Source organism: Chrysochloris asiatica, unplaced genomic scaffold (genome assembly GCF_000296735.1).
Source record: "Chrysochloris asiatica unplaced genomic scaffold, ChrAsi1.0 scaffold00038, whole genome shotgun sequence".
NCBI lineage: Eukaryota > Metazoa > Chordata > Mammalia > Afrosoricida > Chrysochloridae > Chrysochloris > Chrysochloris asiatica.
In genome coordinates, this window is record NW_006408556.1 from 3,594,532 (window position 1) to 3,611,118 (window position 16,587).

The 16,587-nt window shown below is 47.5% G+C and overlaps 1 protein-coding gene across 2 annotated transcripts in view; it reads left to right on the top strand.

The window, feature by feature from the left end:
• The first annotated feature begins 5,402 nt into the window (after positions 1 to 5,402).
• Positions 5,403 to 16,587, top strand: part of ANKS1A (ankyrin repeat and sterile alpha motif domain containing 1A) — a 27,122-nt gene continuing 15,937 nt past the window's right edge. For both annotated transcript variants that reach the window (XM_006860386.1, XM_006860387.1), the window contains exon 1: positions 5,403 to 5,606. In XM_006860386.1, coding sequence (XP_006860448.1) covers positions 5,403 to 5,606 — 204 coding nt within the window. The remainder of the gene's footprint in view (positions 5,607 to 16,587) is intronic.

Below are 16,587 nucleotides of genomic sequence, written 5' to 3' on the forward strand. Positions count from 1 at the left end.
GATTTCAGTCTTTTAAAATTTGTCAGGATTTGTTTTGTGACCTAAAATGTGGTCTGTCCTGGAGAAGGATGTACATGCACTGGAGTAGAGGAGATACTTTGTTGAATTTGGGTAGAGTGTTCTTACATGTCTAAACAGGTCCTGTTTCCTTATTGATCTTTTTTCTAACTGTTCTGTCCAATATTGAAAGTGGTGTACTGAAGGCTCCAACGATTATGGCAGTGCTACATTTCTCCCTTCAGTTATGTCAGTATTTGCTTTTTATATTTTTGTTCCTTTACATATGTTGGGTACTTATATGTTTATGTGTAGCACAGTGGGATAAGCACTGGACTGCAGGTTCACATTGGACCACAAGGTTGGCAGTTAAAACTCACCAGCTGCTCCTTGGAAACCTATACAGAGTCACTGTGAGTCAAAATTCACTTGACAACACTTAACAACAACAAATTACTGTGTAATGTCTAACTTTATCTCTTTTGAGAGATTTAAAGTCTTCTTTGTGTGATATTAATTGCCACCCCAGTTTTCATTTGGTTATTATAAACATGTAATATTTTTTTTTATCTTTTCATTTTCAACCTAATTGCGTCCTTGGGCTTAAGGTATGTGTGTTGTAAACAGTATATAATTGGTTGTGTTTTTTGTTGCTGTTTTCTTTTTAGCCTATTCTGCTCTCTTTCTGCCTTTTGATTAGAGCATTTAGCCCATTTGTATTCACTGAATTACTGATAAATAACTTCTGCCATTTTGTTACCTATTTTGGTGAGTCCTACACTACCTATGTCTTTGTCCTCTAGTACTGCTCTCTTTGGTGTTTTGTTGGTTTATGGTAGTGAGCCTTTTTGGTTCCCTTCTCTTTTCCTTCGTGTATATTTTGAATATTTATTCCCTTAGTGGTTGCCCTGGGTATTATATTTAAGAGCTTGTATTTATAACATTCTAGGATAAATTGGTACTAATTTGATGCAACTTCCTACCCCTATTTCTGGAGCTTGTGACATGTAAGAATCCTGTGTCTATACCATTTTTTTCCTCCCTTAGCTGTTGCTATCACTAGCTGAATGTTTGTATTTCATGTGCCCTAAAACATAATTTTATCCTTGCCCTTTATATATGAAGGGATTTCAGAAAGTTCCATTATCTTTTCATTACATTTTTCCACTAATTTTTTTAAGCCCCCTCATATTTGTTATTAAAAAGTATGAAGGACAAAACATTTAGAATTATCAAGCATGAATACCTTATTACTTACTCATTTTACTCGTCCATAAGGAGCTCTGGTAGTGTAGTGGTTACTAGTAGGGCTGCTAACCTTAAGGTCAACAGTTTGAAACTACCAGCTGCGCTGTAGGAGAAAGATGGACTTCCTGCTCCCGTGAAGATTTAAAGCCTTGGCAACCCTATGGAGGGTCGCCATGAGTCGGAACTGGCTCCATGGCACACCGCCACCACGACCACCACCATACTGGTCCATGTACTCCTGGTGTGGCACTGTAGGATCAGCACTGGACTACAAACCACAAAGTCTGCAGTTCAAACCCATCAGCTGCTCCTCGGAAACCCTGTGCAGCATCACAGCGTAGTGGTTACGAATCGGGCTACGAACCGCAAGGTCAGCAGTTTGACACTACCAGCTGTTCTGCTGGAGAAAGATGAGGCTTTCTGCTCCTGTAAAGATTTACAGCCTGTTCAGGGTCACTATGAGTCGGAACCGACTCAACGGCACACAACAACAACATGAGTCAGAACTGGCTCTACGGCACTTTGACATACTTGTCCAAGCATTTTTCTTTTTTAGGGATCTTTCTTTTTGTGTATAGCTTTGAAGTACTTTCTAGGGTTTTTTTCCCTTCAATCTACAGAATTTCCGCTAGTGTTTTATGTAGCATTGGTCTGGTAGATATGAACTCTTTCAGCTTCTGTTTGTCTGGAAATGTTTTCATTTCGTCCTCATTCTTCAAGGATAGTTTTACTGGGTATAGCATTCCTGGTTGGCATTTGTTTTCTTTTGGCACTTTAATTATACCATTTCATTGACTCCTGGCCTTCAATGTTTCTGTGGAAAAATGGCATTTAATCTTGTTGGGGGTCTCATTGTATGTGACTATTCTCTCTCACTGCCTTCAGAATTCTCTCTTTATGTTTAATTTGTGAAGACCACAATCTACTTTTAGAGCTTACTGATTTGAGCCATCCTGCCTTCCCCAACTTAGACAAAGCAAGAGTGGGCACTTAGGGTGGCCACCTGAGCAGAGGGTGTGCCCAGCCAGGCTGCAGAGTTCCAGCCACTGTGTCTGCCCTGCTACTGGGCCTTGAACCATGGAGTGGTGGGTTCAAGTCTTTCAGTTCACTACATGCTGGTCAGGGGGGTGCTTTCCCCACAACCTCAGGGAGCATCAACCTCCAGCTCAGACCACAGCAGAATGATGTGAGTTTGAGTGGTCAGTATCAGGGTTCAGCTTGTTCTTGGGTTTTTGAATTAGGAGAAGAGACCTGAGCTGACAGAAGGAGCAGGTCCTCCAGCTTGCAGCCCTTCACTAAGCACTGAATGCCTCAGTTGGGATTGGTTTTGTAGGGGTCATCTCCTGAAGGGCAAGACCATAATACTTGCGTTTCGGTCCTGTTTGGGGGCACACATATCCCTGTGCTGCCATCATTGGAGCCAATTATAAGAATCCCAAAAGACACAGGTTCAGTATGTGAAAGCCTTCCCACTGGCTGGCCACTCCGACTTCTTTCAACAAAGCCCAGTGTCTGTGAGCAGAAGACAGTCATTTGGCATTCTTTTGCTAAAGCCAGCCTGTTTTAGCTGGTGCGTGCTATTGACTGAAGGATACTTTAGCGGGTAATTCTCCTCTTTCTTTGCCAGCTTTATGGACTGCATGTGAATGCCCTCATATTTAGAGAGTAGGATAGAATCCCTGGATCTATATCTGTGTACAAAAATTACAATTTTTGTCTCTCTGCAGCTGTATTTGGATTTGATCCTGGCTTCCCCTTGTTCTTGCCCCTTCCCCTCCAGTGTGCTCCTCCTCCAGTTTGGGAGCGGCTGCTCTAAGGGAGCTGTTTGTCCACTGGGCTCTTAACAGATCCAAAGGGAATTCTGTTCCTGAACGTTTTTGATACAGCATATTTTGTAGGTTGTTTTTGTAAATATGTTGTGGCTTATTCTTCTTGACAGAGAGGCACAGAAATTTTGAAAGTGGCAAGTGGGGGTCACTTACCTGTTGGCTGTACACTCAGGGGCCAGGGTCATTCTGTCTTCTCTCCTAGCCTGTTGTCCAAAGCTATAGGAATATCTCCCTCTGTTGTTCTTGATCATTTAGTTTAGAACTTTTTCCAGCCTTAAGCTATAGATAAAGTTTCATCATCTCTGTTGTTCATATGTGTTTGTATCAGCCAACATCAAATCTTGAGAAATCTGTCATTTTGCTTTGATGCTACTGCTGCTCTGGCTCTCTCTCCTTTAGCAGCATTAGGTGCCGCCACTGCCACCGCAGCTTCTCCTCTAATGTCCGATCCCTGATGCGTTTTCATGAGCCTGGAAGGGAGGAGGGCGGGGAGAGGGAAGGGGAGGGCCAGGCATTATAAGAGTGAGCAAGAACTGTGGAGCCGACAGCAGGCAGCAAGGAGCCCAGGATCCTTTAGACAAAGCATTCTGCTGCGGATCTGGGAGAGCATACATCCGCTGGCGGCAGACGGAACCACAGCTGCCCGACTGGATGATTACAAATGGGAATGAATCAGCAGCAGGGGACCCTTGACACAGTGGGCATACAAAAGCCTGCCGACTAGGTTCCTGGTATCCCGGACTCTACGCCTCAGAGTGCTGCTGCAGTGTACGTTGGCTGTGCCCCATCCCCTGACCACCATCTGTTCTGCAGAGGACAGAGGAGGGGCTGGAGCTGGAATTGCTGGTCACCAGGCCCTCTTAAATAACCAAGCTAGTTGGCATTGTCCTGCTCCAAGGGGCCCAAAGTGTCCAGGAATGACAGAACGACTTTTCATCCTGTCAAGAGTTCATTGGAGGTGATGCTTTTATAGTTGGATCTTCTTTTTCCCTTTCTTACACCTCTTCTCCTCCCTTTCTCTTTTTTCTGTCTTTTATCTGTTCTTGCCCATGAGAAACAGAAGAGGCTGCCAAACTGAGAGGCAGGTGGGGGCTAAGGTGTTCAGCTCAGAACATCCAAGGTTTGCCAAGAAAGGCTGAACTTTTTCCCCCCTGTACCACCCAAATCTCCCCACCCTGTCTGAACTGAGGAGTACAGCACATCTATGTCTCCCTTCCTTGCTTGTCGTTAGAGGAGACCGGCCAAGATCTGGAGATCCCAGGAAGAAGACAGTTGTCACCTTTATTACTCAGCCAAAGAGAGGACGGAGCAGAACGTGAATAGACTTAAATTACCACAGCTCGACTGACAGGACTGCTTCATTTTTCTTTCTTTCATCTGGTTGGGATTTAGTCTTCTTTAGCCAAGAACTGAATCTACTTGCCTACTTTCCTCTGGAACTGACGGGCAAGTCACAAGGAACAGAAGACAATGAATGCCCAACCCCTGAAGAACAGCTCGGCCAAGGAAGGAAACCTTTCAGACTGTGTGCTGGTCCAGGAGCTGCCCCACTCACCAGCTCCTGTGATCTAGCTGTGGACTGGGCTCCTGGCCCCTGTTGGCCATCCAGCTGGTTGGAATGCGATACTGCCTTCACAGCAGAGCCACGCCTGAGCCTGGTCCCTGAGCCCTGGCCCATGCGCCCACTCATCTCTTGTTGCCCTGAGCCTCTGAGCACCAAGGGCTGTGGCCATGGTTTGCTTATTCCGGGACTGCTGGGGGAAAACAAGTAAAAGTCTCTTTTCTCCCCCTGCCGTGTCCTGTGCTGCTTGCGTTGCATGTGCTGGGTCCCTGTGAACAGCCGCCGCTGCTTCCCTCTTGGAGCCCTCGCTGTGTGCCTGTGTCCCTCAGCTGCATGAAGATGTGTGTTCTCTCCTGACCAGTTTGTGCTGCAAGGTCACAGAACTTGTCCCTCACCCGCAGCAGTGCTGGGGCTCCAGAAGTTGCATGGAGGAGAGGAGCAGCAGGGCTTGTGGGCACTTAGGAGCTTCCCCCGCCTCCCTAGTGCCTGTGGGGAACAGACTTTCAGAAATACCTGAACACTGACAAGGAACTGACTGGAGACTATTGAGGGTTGGCTTCCCCCGACCTGTGGGCAGAGACTGTGCATGTACTGCCACAGCCCCGGAGCAGCACAGCCCAAGGGGGTGTGAGTGGGACAACAACGCCCAAGGTTGGGAAGTGTGCGAGGCACCAGGTGACCCTGTCCTTGGCCTGTACACAGAAGAGGAGCTGTGTGTCTGCTGCTCTCTGGTCTCTTGTATATAATTTGGCTTTATGGTAATGACTATGATGTGGCAATGCCATCTGTCTTCCTCTGAGTGCCGCTGCTACCGCCTTAATAGTTTTTCCCTTTTCAAGCGTCTGCCGATTCCTCTCTCGTCAGGTTCGCGGACGCTGGAGCAGAGCGTCGGGGAATGGTTGGAGTCGATTGGGCTGCAGCAGTATGAGAGCAAGTTGCTACTGAATGGCTTTGACGATGTCCGCTTCCTGGTAAGTAAGTGCCCGTGGACCTCCTCAGGCTGGGTGCTGCTCAGTGGACACTTGCTTCTCTGATGGTCCCTGCTGCCCCTGCTGGAGTTGGAAACAGGACATAGACTTGTATCCCAGGAAACAACTGATGGAAGTGACTTAGACATCCCGAAATCGGCATCATATTGTATGCCTTCTTGTCAAACTTTGTCCTTTCCAAAATCTGCCCCAGCTCTGTGCTGGTCTGCATCCCAAGGGGATATTGACCTCTGCCCATCTCTGTTCTCCCTCTCAGACTTCAGGTCCTGTGCTGTGCAGTGAGGCATCAAGGCCAGCATGTTCCAAGCTGGATACCAGGTTCTCTGTATTAACTCCATATCACCATCTGAACTAGATTCTAGAATTTTCCTGTATTTCCCCCAATTTAGCTCTCAAGCGAGTTGTCACTGACGTGAGGATGCTGAGGTGGAGACGGTGGCTGCACAGCTTTGTGCATGCATGGCCTCAGTGCTCATCCAGCCAAGAGGCTGAGTTGGCAGTTTGAATGGTTGGTAGCTTCTGAGATGGAATTCTGAGAGTTCTCTTTCTCCCAACACAAGGAGTCTTTCATGGGTCTTCTCATCTCTTCCTTGGCTCCCTGGACTAGGAACCCGGCTAGGACTCTAGGCTAGGAGTCCAGTGCTCTTCTGCCAGTCCAGATCTTAGCTCATAGCAGGGGTCCCTTTCCTGGAAAGCTGTGCCTGTGACATTCTCATGGATTGCTCTCACGGGCTTCAGAGTGAAGCCTGGCATCCCAGAACTGCCTGGAGAAGATACTTAATATAGCAAGGAGGAAGCTAACATAGTGTAGACTTCTTACTAGGGCTTGCTGTGTAGTAGGTAGGCATGTTCTTAGTGATTTGCATGCATTAACTCATTTAATTTTCCTAGCAGCCCTGAGATGTGTGCTAATATTATCATCTCCATTTTCCAGATGAGACAGATGAGGTAGCCAGAGGCTAACTGGCTGGTACTGGTCACACTGCCAGTAACTGCAGAGTAGGAATGTGCACCCAGGCACTGATTTCAGGGGGTAGGATGGGTCATCTACAGGTATGGACCAAGGGGAACCCTTGGTGTGGGGCTGTGGGCTAATGCGTCAGACTGCAAAGTCATTTGAGCTGCAATGTGTCAGTAGTTCAAGTTCACCAGCTGCTCCTTGGAAACCCTATACAGGGTCGCTATGGGTTGGAATCAACTCAGTGGCACTTAACAGCAACAACATGGTGCTGGAGTCCTAGTGTGATGCTGTAGGATAAGCACTGACTGTAAGGTCAGTTTGAACCACAAGGTCAGCAGTTCGAACCCACCAGCTGCTCCTTGGAAACCCTACACAGGGTCACTATGAATAGAAACTGACTCAACAGCACTTAACAACAACAACATGGTGCTATAGGATAAGCACTAGGCTGCTAACTGCACGGGTTGCAGTTCAGCCCCTCCTTAGAAATCTTACATAGGGTCACTATGAATCAGAACCTACTTGATGTAACAACAACATGCTTTTCCATCAGCCTTCCTGAGTGGCACACACTTAACTACTAAATAACAGGTTGGTGATGCAAAACTTCCATGAGGCATCATGGAGTGGGGAGGGATTTGGGTTCTGTCTCTGAAAGGTCACAGTAGAACCGCCTCTGGGGAACACGGTTCTACTCTGCACACATGGGCTTGCCATGAATTGAAATTGACTCGAAGCAGCTGGATTTTGTTTTTGTTTTTAGTTTATGTTTGAAGTTACCTACTCCTTGCAGGTGTTGTCTCAGGAGTTTGGTTTGCGGTGATTCTGGTAAACCTGACCGTGCTCCTCACAGCTCCCTGGAATGCTGTCCTGACTTGACACTGAGTTGCTTTCCCTCTCTAAGGAGCCCTGGTGGCTCACTGTTTAAAAGCACTCAGCTGCTATCAGAAAGGTTGATGCTTCAGACCCACCAGCTATGCTGCTTGAGAAAAATGTGGCAAACTGCTGGCAGTTATAGCCTGGGAAACCCTAAGGAGCAGTTCTACTCCGTCCTACAGGGAGATGGTCTCTATGAGTAGGATTCCATTAGAAGACAATGAGTTTGGGGTTTTTGTTTGTTTCCCACTTTGAAGCAGATCTGTCTAGCACGTGCCCACCTCAATCTCCTGCCTTCATTGGCACAGTGTGGGTCTCTGGGGGTTTCTCCGTGGTATTCCTAGGCCAGCAGTCTCCCCCAGGGAGCTGGCCTGAGGCTTTTAGGAGGGACTCTGATGGAGTAGCTCTCCTAACCTGGTGCCATCTCCATCTTGGGGTAGGCAGTGAACTCTGGAGCAAGCTATCTTTAAGGGAGTTCAGTTCCACAACCAGTTTTAAGGGAGTTCAGTTTCTACTCATAGACATGGTTTAAAATAGTAATGTATTTTTCTTTTAAAAAATCCAAATAAATCTATTTATGGTTCTTGTGACCTAACCCTTGATTCAGCATGTTCCTTGGGGAAGGATGACAACCCAGGACAGAAGTAGGAGTGCAGCCAGTGGGCCGGAAGGATGGCTCACAGCTCTGAGCGTTTATGGACTCCTCCCCCAGTGCATTCCTTAGATCAGCCATCAAATAGGCTCACATATCAGATATGCCCCTAGCCCGCTCCCTGTGCTTCTGTATTTTCAAGGCTGAACTCTTGAGAAGCATAGTTAGTCAGCCTTGACGTTCAATCTTCTGATTATGGATAACCAGTACACCCCACCCCCCAAAAAAAAAAATAATAACAAAAACACAACAACCTCACTGCCATCGAGTCAACTCCAACTCATAGTGAACCTGTATCGATCTCTGAGCCTGTCACTCTTTTGGGGAGTACAAAACCTTATCTTTGTCTTGTAGAGTGGCTGGTGGATTTGAACTGCCTGCCACATGGGCCCCACCCAGGCCCAGGTCAGGAATGGTGATTACACCTCTGTTGAGACTTCAGATGCCAACAGTGATCTGAGCAGCCATACAAACCACCCTGGGTAATTGCATGTAAATTGCCATATGGGTTCTAAGACTAGCCAAGTTTTAGAAACTGGGGAAAAAGGAGAAAAAAACATATGAGATGGGATGAGGTTTTGTTACAAAAATTAAACGGTCCTCTGCATATGGTACATCACATTAGCTATGGGAGAACCCTATGCACTTTGGTTTTCCATATACCATGAACATTTCCCTGGGTTCTGAAATGCCCTGGAGACTTCTACAAAATGCACAAGTAGCTCCCAGGAAGCCAGGCTCCAAATGCATTAGGAACATTTGGAAAGTTGGGATATTTTACAGAGAAGGCGCTGCTGTGGGATTTCCTTATGACCCAGTGCTAGGAGCTTGTTGGATCTCAAAGCTCCCTCTTAGGGTGGGAGAGACTTTTTAATATCTTGTTGTCTAGGCTAGAATCCCATTTGGATAATCTCTGCCAAGTTTTTTTCAGGGACAAAGGACTCATTACCTTAAACAGCAGGAGCTCATTCATTCTTTGAATTGCCTGGGCTGATTTAGTTAAGTGTCTTTAGTGGGTTGAACCACTAACCTTTCAGTTAGCAGTCCAGTGCTTTCCTACAGCACCAAACCAGGACTCCAATTTAGAGCCGCCCTTATGTTGAGTCAAAATTCCTCACCCTGTGGCTTCTGTCCCTTGGTCTCAGATTTACCTGTTGGGACTACACAGAACACACTGAAGCCTTTCAGGAAACTGAAGTCCTCTCTCATGGCCCCCATGGGTCCTGTCTTTTCTGAACTCAATATCTGTTTCCCCATAGCTGTTTCTCCTATGATGTGATGTCTGAGTTAGGCAGGCAAGCATTGCACCTTGAACTTTTAGCCACCCTCTCTCTTGCCGATACAGAAAGGACCTTTGATTTGGAGGGGTTGGGCTAGGGTGATGGGGGCTGCAGGTGTTCCCTAGGCTGATGGAGCTGGCACCAGGTCCTGGGTTCTCTCCCACACCTCTGCTGGTCAATCCATCATACTAGCTCTTGTGTCATAGCCAGTTCCATATTTCACTGTAGATCCTGTCCACAGGAAATGGGGTTTCTTAGGAGAAGGGGAGAGAAAGAATGCTTTTAATCAGCTCAGAAGGAAAGTAATTGAGTGGTTGTTAAATTTCTAGCTCCAAGCTTGTTGGTGCAGGTCTCAGCATTTGAGGACTTGAACATGACCTCCCTTCAAGTTATTCTTGATTGAATAAATGACCGTGATCCTGAAGCTTCAGGGTTATGCAGACATTGAAAAACAAGCAAACATGTTTTTGAAGAGTTTCTGATGTCAGGAAATGTCCACCGTGTTGTGTTGCATAAAGAAATTGAGATAGAAAAATGCATATGCAATACGATCTTTATTTTTTTAAGAAGAAAGCCTATATGCATAGTAGCTAAAGGGAGTAAGCCAATTGTTTTCAGAGGTTGTCTCAAGAGGATTATGGGAGGTTTCCTTTTCTTTATTGGAGTGTAATAGATTTTCTGCATTTCCTATAATACAGTATCTGAAACCAGAAAGGCACATAATAATGTACATGTCTTAGGGAAATTTATGGTCCAGCTGGGAAAACAAAGCACATAGAGCAGTAAAAAACAATAGAGCAGCTAAGTGTTAAGTGTTGTGGGAGACTTGTAAGAGTTTCAGGAGCGCAGAGGGAACCACCTGTTGCTTCCTGACAGGCCTGAGCCTCACACTGCCTGAGGTTCAGCCTGTGTCATAGCCAGCTGGTCAGTTGAGGGCCAGAGGGTGGAGACATGTGTTCAAGTGCAGACAGCCAGGTAGTGGCAGGTCCAAACACTTATAACCCAGATCTATTCCAAACTGTTATAACCTTTAGGTTACTAACACTCACTGTCCTGGGGGTTTCATTGGGGGACTTAGAAAGATTTCCAAGGAGAGGAAAGACAGGAGAGAAAGACCCATGAGGTCACGAGGGGAAATCTGACTTGAGAGTGGGGCCGACTCTGCAAGAGAGGTGGGCTGGGCCTGATGGAAGGAATTGTGGGGGTTCCGAGGTCTCTGAGCCTTGTGTTTGTGGGTATGGGTATGGGTAGGGGGAGGGCTGTTCCTTGTCTGTGCCTCTTACTGGGCTGATTCTTGAGTTGAGGTACCTGTTTGTACCCTTAGGGTATAGATGTGAACTGGGTATGGGGTAGACAGTCATTGCTGCAAGGATAGAAAAAACTGGAAATGAGTTTGGCCAGCAGAATTGTTGTTAAGTGCTGTCGAGTTGGTTCCGACTCTTAGCGACCCTGTACGGGGTTTCCAAGGAGTGACTGGTGAGTTTGAACTGCCGACTTTGAGATTCACACCGAGCTTGTAGGCTTAGATGGATCAAAACAGACCGAGTCAGTGGGTCAAGTATTGCTTGTGGCCAGGATCAGGGAGGCCTTGGGCTCCTCACATCAGTTGATTTCTCTCTAAGTTTCTGCTCCAGGCAGTTTGTTAGACTCCCACTGTTGTTCCCTTATGCTGAGAGATAACAGGTGAGGAGGACCAAGTATGAGAGGGCTGAGTGGTACAAGCTCAGCCCTCTTAATATGAAGCTTTTCACCTAGGCCCCCCAACCCCTGAGGTTTCCTCCTGTTGTTGCCAACTAGGATTTTGTCTCCATCTTCAGCCCCGTGAACTGGCTTCATGTGAATAGTGGGACTGTGCCCTTGGTGACCTGGCTTTACATTGCCATCTTCCATCCCGACAGCCCTTGGGGTCATGGACGTTTGGCCCCGGGCCAGATCATATGCTGGCCCAGTTACTTTCTGATCAGGAGTACAGGGCTCAGCAGGGCAGTAGTTTAAAGGAGTCAGATAAGCACTGGACTGCTAAACGCAAGGTTGGCAGTTCAAACTCACCAGCCAGAACGTGGGAGAAAGATGAGAGTTTCTGTTTCTGAAAAGATTGACAGTCTCAGCAACCCTATTCAGGGTCACTTTGATTTGGAAATGACTTGATGACAGCGGGATTTTCGTTTGTTTGTTTGACTAAAGAATATGCTCAGAGGGACTTTAAATAAGGTAATAAGTTGAGGCACTACCTTGGCTCTGGTTCTGTTATCACATTGCGTCACTGCCTCGATTCCTCTCTGCCCACCCTAGCTCACTGTCTCTGCATAATCTTTTTGAGCTGGTGACTGTATAGGGATTTTTTGTGCCCCACTTGGAGAAGTAGGGTTTGAGAGGGTGATTGCCCTTGGCCAAGAGATTGGAGGATTGGTAGAGCTAAGGATTCAAACAGTACTCTTAGACAAGTGTGCCTCCTCCTTCCTAGACTAGTGAAGTGTTGTGGACCCCTTAGCTCCTCAGGTATCCCAGGAGGTGGTTGGGATTGGATGCTTTCACCATCTCTTCTGGGTCTCCCCAGGATCCCTGGCAGCCCAGCCTCCATCGTCCTTGTAGATGAGGGTCAGACTCACTCTAGGTCCCTTTCTAAGTGCACATGCAGCTGGAATTATTCAGGAGCCCAGTTCTACTTGGCTTTTTCCAGTCCCCTTTTAGTAAAAGATGTGAGACTTTTTCCGAATGTCTGTTTTTGGATCTGCTAAATTGACTGACTGTAATTTAAAATGGAATTGGATTAGCTAACAGATCCTGTGAGGAGCTTTCTGTTGCTACCATCTCAGTGAAGCAACAGTGGACTGTCTTCCTGTCAGTGGATTCACTTAGCCAAACACCTCCCCGCACATAAGGAAAGTGAAGCTCAGAGAGCAGAGTGCCCTAAGGCCCCAGTCTCCCTGTTAAAACTAGAGACGGCTACCAAATCCAGTGTCCAGGGGTTCATGGGCACCCCTGAAGCCCATCGTTAGACCCCTGGGGTCCACATACTCCACATTAAGAAACTTGGATTAAGTAATTGGCCCAGAGTTGCTCATCAGACAGATGCAGAGCTGAACTGAGAGCCAAGCCTACTCGGCCCCAGGGCTGCTCTTACTGCCTGCATTTGGACCACATGCTCTGTGCATCCCTACAAGGTCAGAGCCTGGCATTCTCCCAGCCTACCTGGACATAGTGTGTCACCTCACAGGGGCCCGTCTGGGCTTAGCAGGCCATCCCATCCATGCATTTGTGTGTTGGCAGCTGTTTTACAAAGTGGCTGAGAAAGGAGTTAATCAGGAATCAGATTCAAGTAAGTCCTCAGCACTGGTGCAGGGCACCCATTAAGTCTCTCTGGACTGGCAACAGTCACCACCACGCCTGGGTCAGTAGCAGATGTTCCTGTCCTCCTGAGTCCACAGTTAGATAAACTAGACAAGGGAAAAGCTCCAGAGAAAATGCAAGATTCTACTTAACTGCAGAGAGAGCTGGACCAGGAGTCAGGAGACCTGGGCCTCATCCCCGGTGTCTTGCGGTACTGACTTTGGGAAGTCCCCTTGTCTCAGTGTTTGTCATTTGCCACATGGGAATTTCACTTGACCTGCTTACTTCACGAGGGTATAAGCTCTGGCAGGGACACAGCACTAGATGTGGTGACACTGTAACCTCAGAGATCACTGCAGTTGCTTTACGTGTGAGAAAGTAAGGTGGTGAGATAATGTTTTCTCTAAAGCATATTGGGCAAGCGGCAGCAGCAGCACTGTCTCAGGGCTGGGTGCAGCAAGAGGAAGGAGATGTTGGCTTTGTCCTCTGTTCTTCAACCTCAGATCCATGACCTAAAGGGGGCTTTGGATGTCTTGGGACCGTGTCCTTAGGCTCCAGACTGAGTTGTGAGTTTACAGATTGTTTTTTGTTTTGTTTTTACATTTTCTTTGTGCTTTCTTTCTTTTCTTTTTTCCCTACAGTAAACTTGTATAGACCTTTCTACTTGGGGGAAGAGGGACGATTTTAATATGGGGAGGAAAAGAGAACAGAAAGGTGACCTGATGGAAATTTACCACATTCTTGAAGGCATCAAATTCAACCAAAGCAAGCCCAGTGCAGTGGAGTTGATTTCTGAGTCGGTAGTGATGATAGGGCAGAGCAGAATGCCTCTGTAGTGGTTCCAAGACTAGTCGTCATGGAAGCAGACTGCCACCTCTCTCCCCCAAGGAGCAGCTGCTGGGTTTGAACCACTGACAGAGTCAGTATCATATTGGACCAGCCAGTGCCTGGGATGGCCTTAGAATGAATGCCTTCATACACAGAGATTCTTGATTGGGGGTAAGTGGGTGGGTGTTGATAATGAGGGGATTGCATCTGGCCCAGAGGTGGAGCTGACTGAGCTGTTTGTTAATGAGCTTTAGCAGCAGCTCTTCTCTCTGGAACAGGCTGGCCCCTCAAATCAATACAGCAGTGGGTGTGACGCCAGCCCGCACACTGGCAAGGCTCTCCCCTCACCCTCCCACCCTCCCTACCTTATTACACAAGGCCTCTTCTCCTCTAGCATTCTCGTGCACATCCAGATTGAGCCACACACACACAATTCTACCCCTTCAGTGCCCCCTCTGTATAGATCATGCCTCCCCAAGGTGTCCTGCTCCCTAGATGCCAGCTCTCCCAGCAAGAGAAGGGGGGCACGTTGGGGGAGAGGAGAAAGGGCTCCTGGGAGGACAGCAGTGTAGGTCTTTTCAATAAAGTAAAATAGCCCTGGACAAAAATCTCCTTCTCATTCTGTCTCCTCCAAGAGATGAGATTTCAGCCTCTTTTTCTTTAGGCCTGATTGTCTGAGGAACGGTCTAGAGCCGATTGAGTATGGCTATGAAGTGGCAGTTTCTGGGCAAACACAAATCCCCTTGTAGGGGAGCCCAGTTAGTGCTTCTCCGGCCCCTTAGCCATACTTTCATCACAGTGTGTTGGACTGTGTTTGACTGATGCTAGAAGAGTCCTGGCAGGGTCCAGAGGTATACAGCCCAAGTGTGTTGCTTCCTCAGTCAGGGCTGTGTCTCCCCACACCAGGACCTTAGGGTCATGTCATAAGGTGCAAGCTTTTCTTCCCTCCCTCCTGTATAAAGTGAAGTAAGCAGAAGATGTCCTTTGAGGAGCTTGGTGATGATCATTGAAGTCACTGAGCTTATTTCCAGCGTCCCTCTCATCCTTTGACATGGTTTCCCAGGGAGACAGGTCTAGATCTGTGTTTCTGAGTCCCTGGCTTGGTTATCATTGAGTGTAGGCTGGCCAAGGACAAAGTGGGAGTAGGTCTCCTGGGCTGTGCCCCTCATTGTAAAAGGAGGGGCACTCAATTGCTGACGAAGCAAGATGGACTTACGTTCTCCTTGCTAGTTAGGAGCCCCTGTGCTCACATGTACACTTAAACATCTGAATATCCTTTAAGCTGTTCCCCAGCCTGCCTGTCAACCTTCCCTCACTTCTGGATCACTCTCTTGCAGGGCTAGTTTGAGCACATTAGAGAGTTTGGACTTTGAGACTTAACACATTGCCTCCCGTTGAGTCCTAGATTCCCAATTGGCAAGAAAAAGGGGGCAGGTTTGAGCAGCCCCCAGAAAAAGGCCAGTTGACTTCACAGTCTGCTAGTGGGTCAGGTCACCAGCAAAAGAGCATCCAAACATGGTGCCAGGCATCTGCCAAAGCATCTCTATACGGAGGGCTTGTCTTCCTGGGAAGGGAAGCTAAAGCCTGCCTAGGGCCGGGATCTCAGCTCTGGGCCATGCAAGAGACCATGCGTATCCTACAGCACCACACCAGGACTCTGCCGCTCCCCCAAAAGTGGAGAAAAAGTAGGTGGGAATTTCTAGTGGGTGGACATTTGTTGAAGAAAGGAATCGCGTGATTCTGTAAGAGGCAGGACAGCCACTGACTGCTCACTCTCACCAGGGTTTGTACAGCCCTACACCCCTGCCTAAGCCCCTGCCCCACTGCTCTAGCAGGCTGCTGCCTCACACTGCCACACTTTGCTTTTGTCAATAATAACTCACTGCCATCAAGTTGATTTGAATTCATAGCAACCCTGTATAGGGTTTCTGAGCCTGTAAATCTTTACAGAAGCAGAAAACCTCCTCTGTCTCTTACAAAGCTGCCGGTGGGTTTGAACTGTGGACCTTGTGGTTAGCAGTTCAGTGCTTACCCTACAGCCCCCACTTAACCTAGTAGAAAGAGCTTTGCAGTTTGTCACAGAGATTTAGCAGTCCCTTTGAGCCTTACAGCAGGGAGCTTTGGTGGCACTGTGGTTCAGTGCTTGAATGCCAACTGAAAGGTCAGCAGTTTGAACCCAGGAGCAGCTCCGCAGGAGAAAGATGTGGCCGTCCTCTTCCATAAAGATGCAATGGTGGAAACCCTGTGGAGCAGTTCTGCTCTGTCCCTGTAAGGTTGCTAGGGATCCGAATGAACTCAGCAGTTATGAGCTTGTTTTCTTGTTATTGCTGTTGTTTTAAGTTTCTAAAGAGCCCTGGTGGTGCAGTGTTTAAGTGCTTGGCTGCCAACTGAAAAGTCAGTAGTTCTCTGTGGGAGAAAGATGTAGCAATGTACTTCCCTACACATTACAGCCTTGGAACCTTGTGGAGCAGTTCTATTGTGCTCTGTAAGGTTGCTATGAGTCGGAATCAACTTGACGACAGTGGGTATGGTTTGGGGCTTTGATTTTGCCCTTTACTAGCTCTGTGGCTATGTCAGTTTACCTCTCTGGACTTCTTTTTGATTCTTATAATGTGGACAGTTCCTATTTTGAAGTTCTAATGGGAGAATTTTTTTTTTTAAGGTATTGAATGTAAAGCCCCCAACACCATACCTGAAACACACTATTTACTTACATCGTCTTTGTCAACTCAGGATGACTCATTACCCTCACAAAGACCAGCCCAGGGCACTCGTGTTATTTATGCCCCAGTGCTCAGTGACTCTGAGGACAGCTTGTTGCTGTCCTCTTCCCTTGTGGTGTCTAAAGCAGACCGTGACCAGGAACAAGACTCAGCAGCCAGCTGGGGTTCAGAGAGTGGGGCAGTAATGCTGGGGCAGCACTTGGGCAGGTGTCTTAGCCTCTTCTCTTCCTGTGCCCATCTCTGCAAAGTGGGAAGACAGTAGTAAGCGTGGCCAGGGTTGTGTGGGCACTGAATAGATAGGACAGGGAAAGGA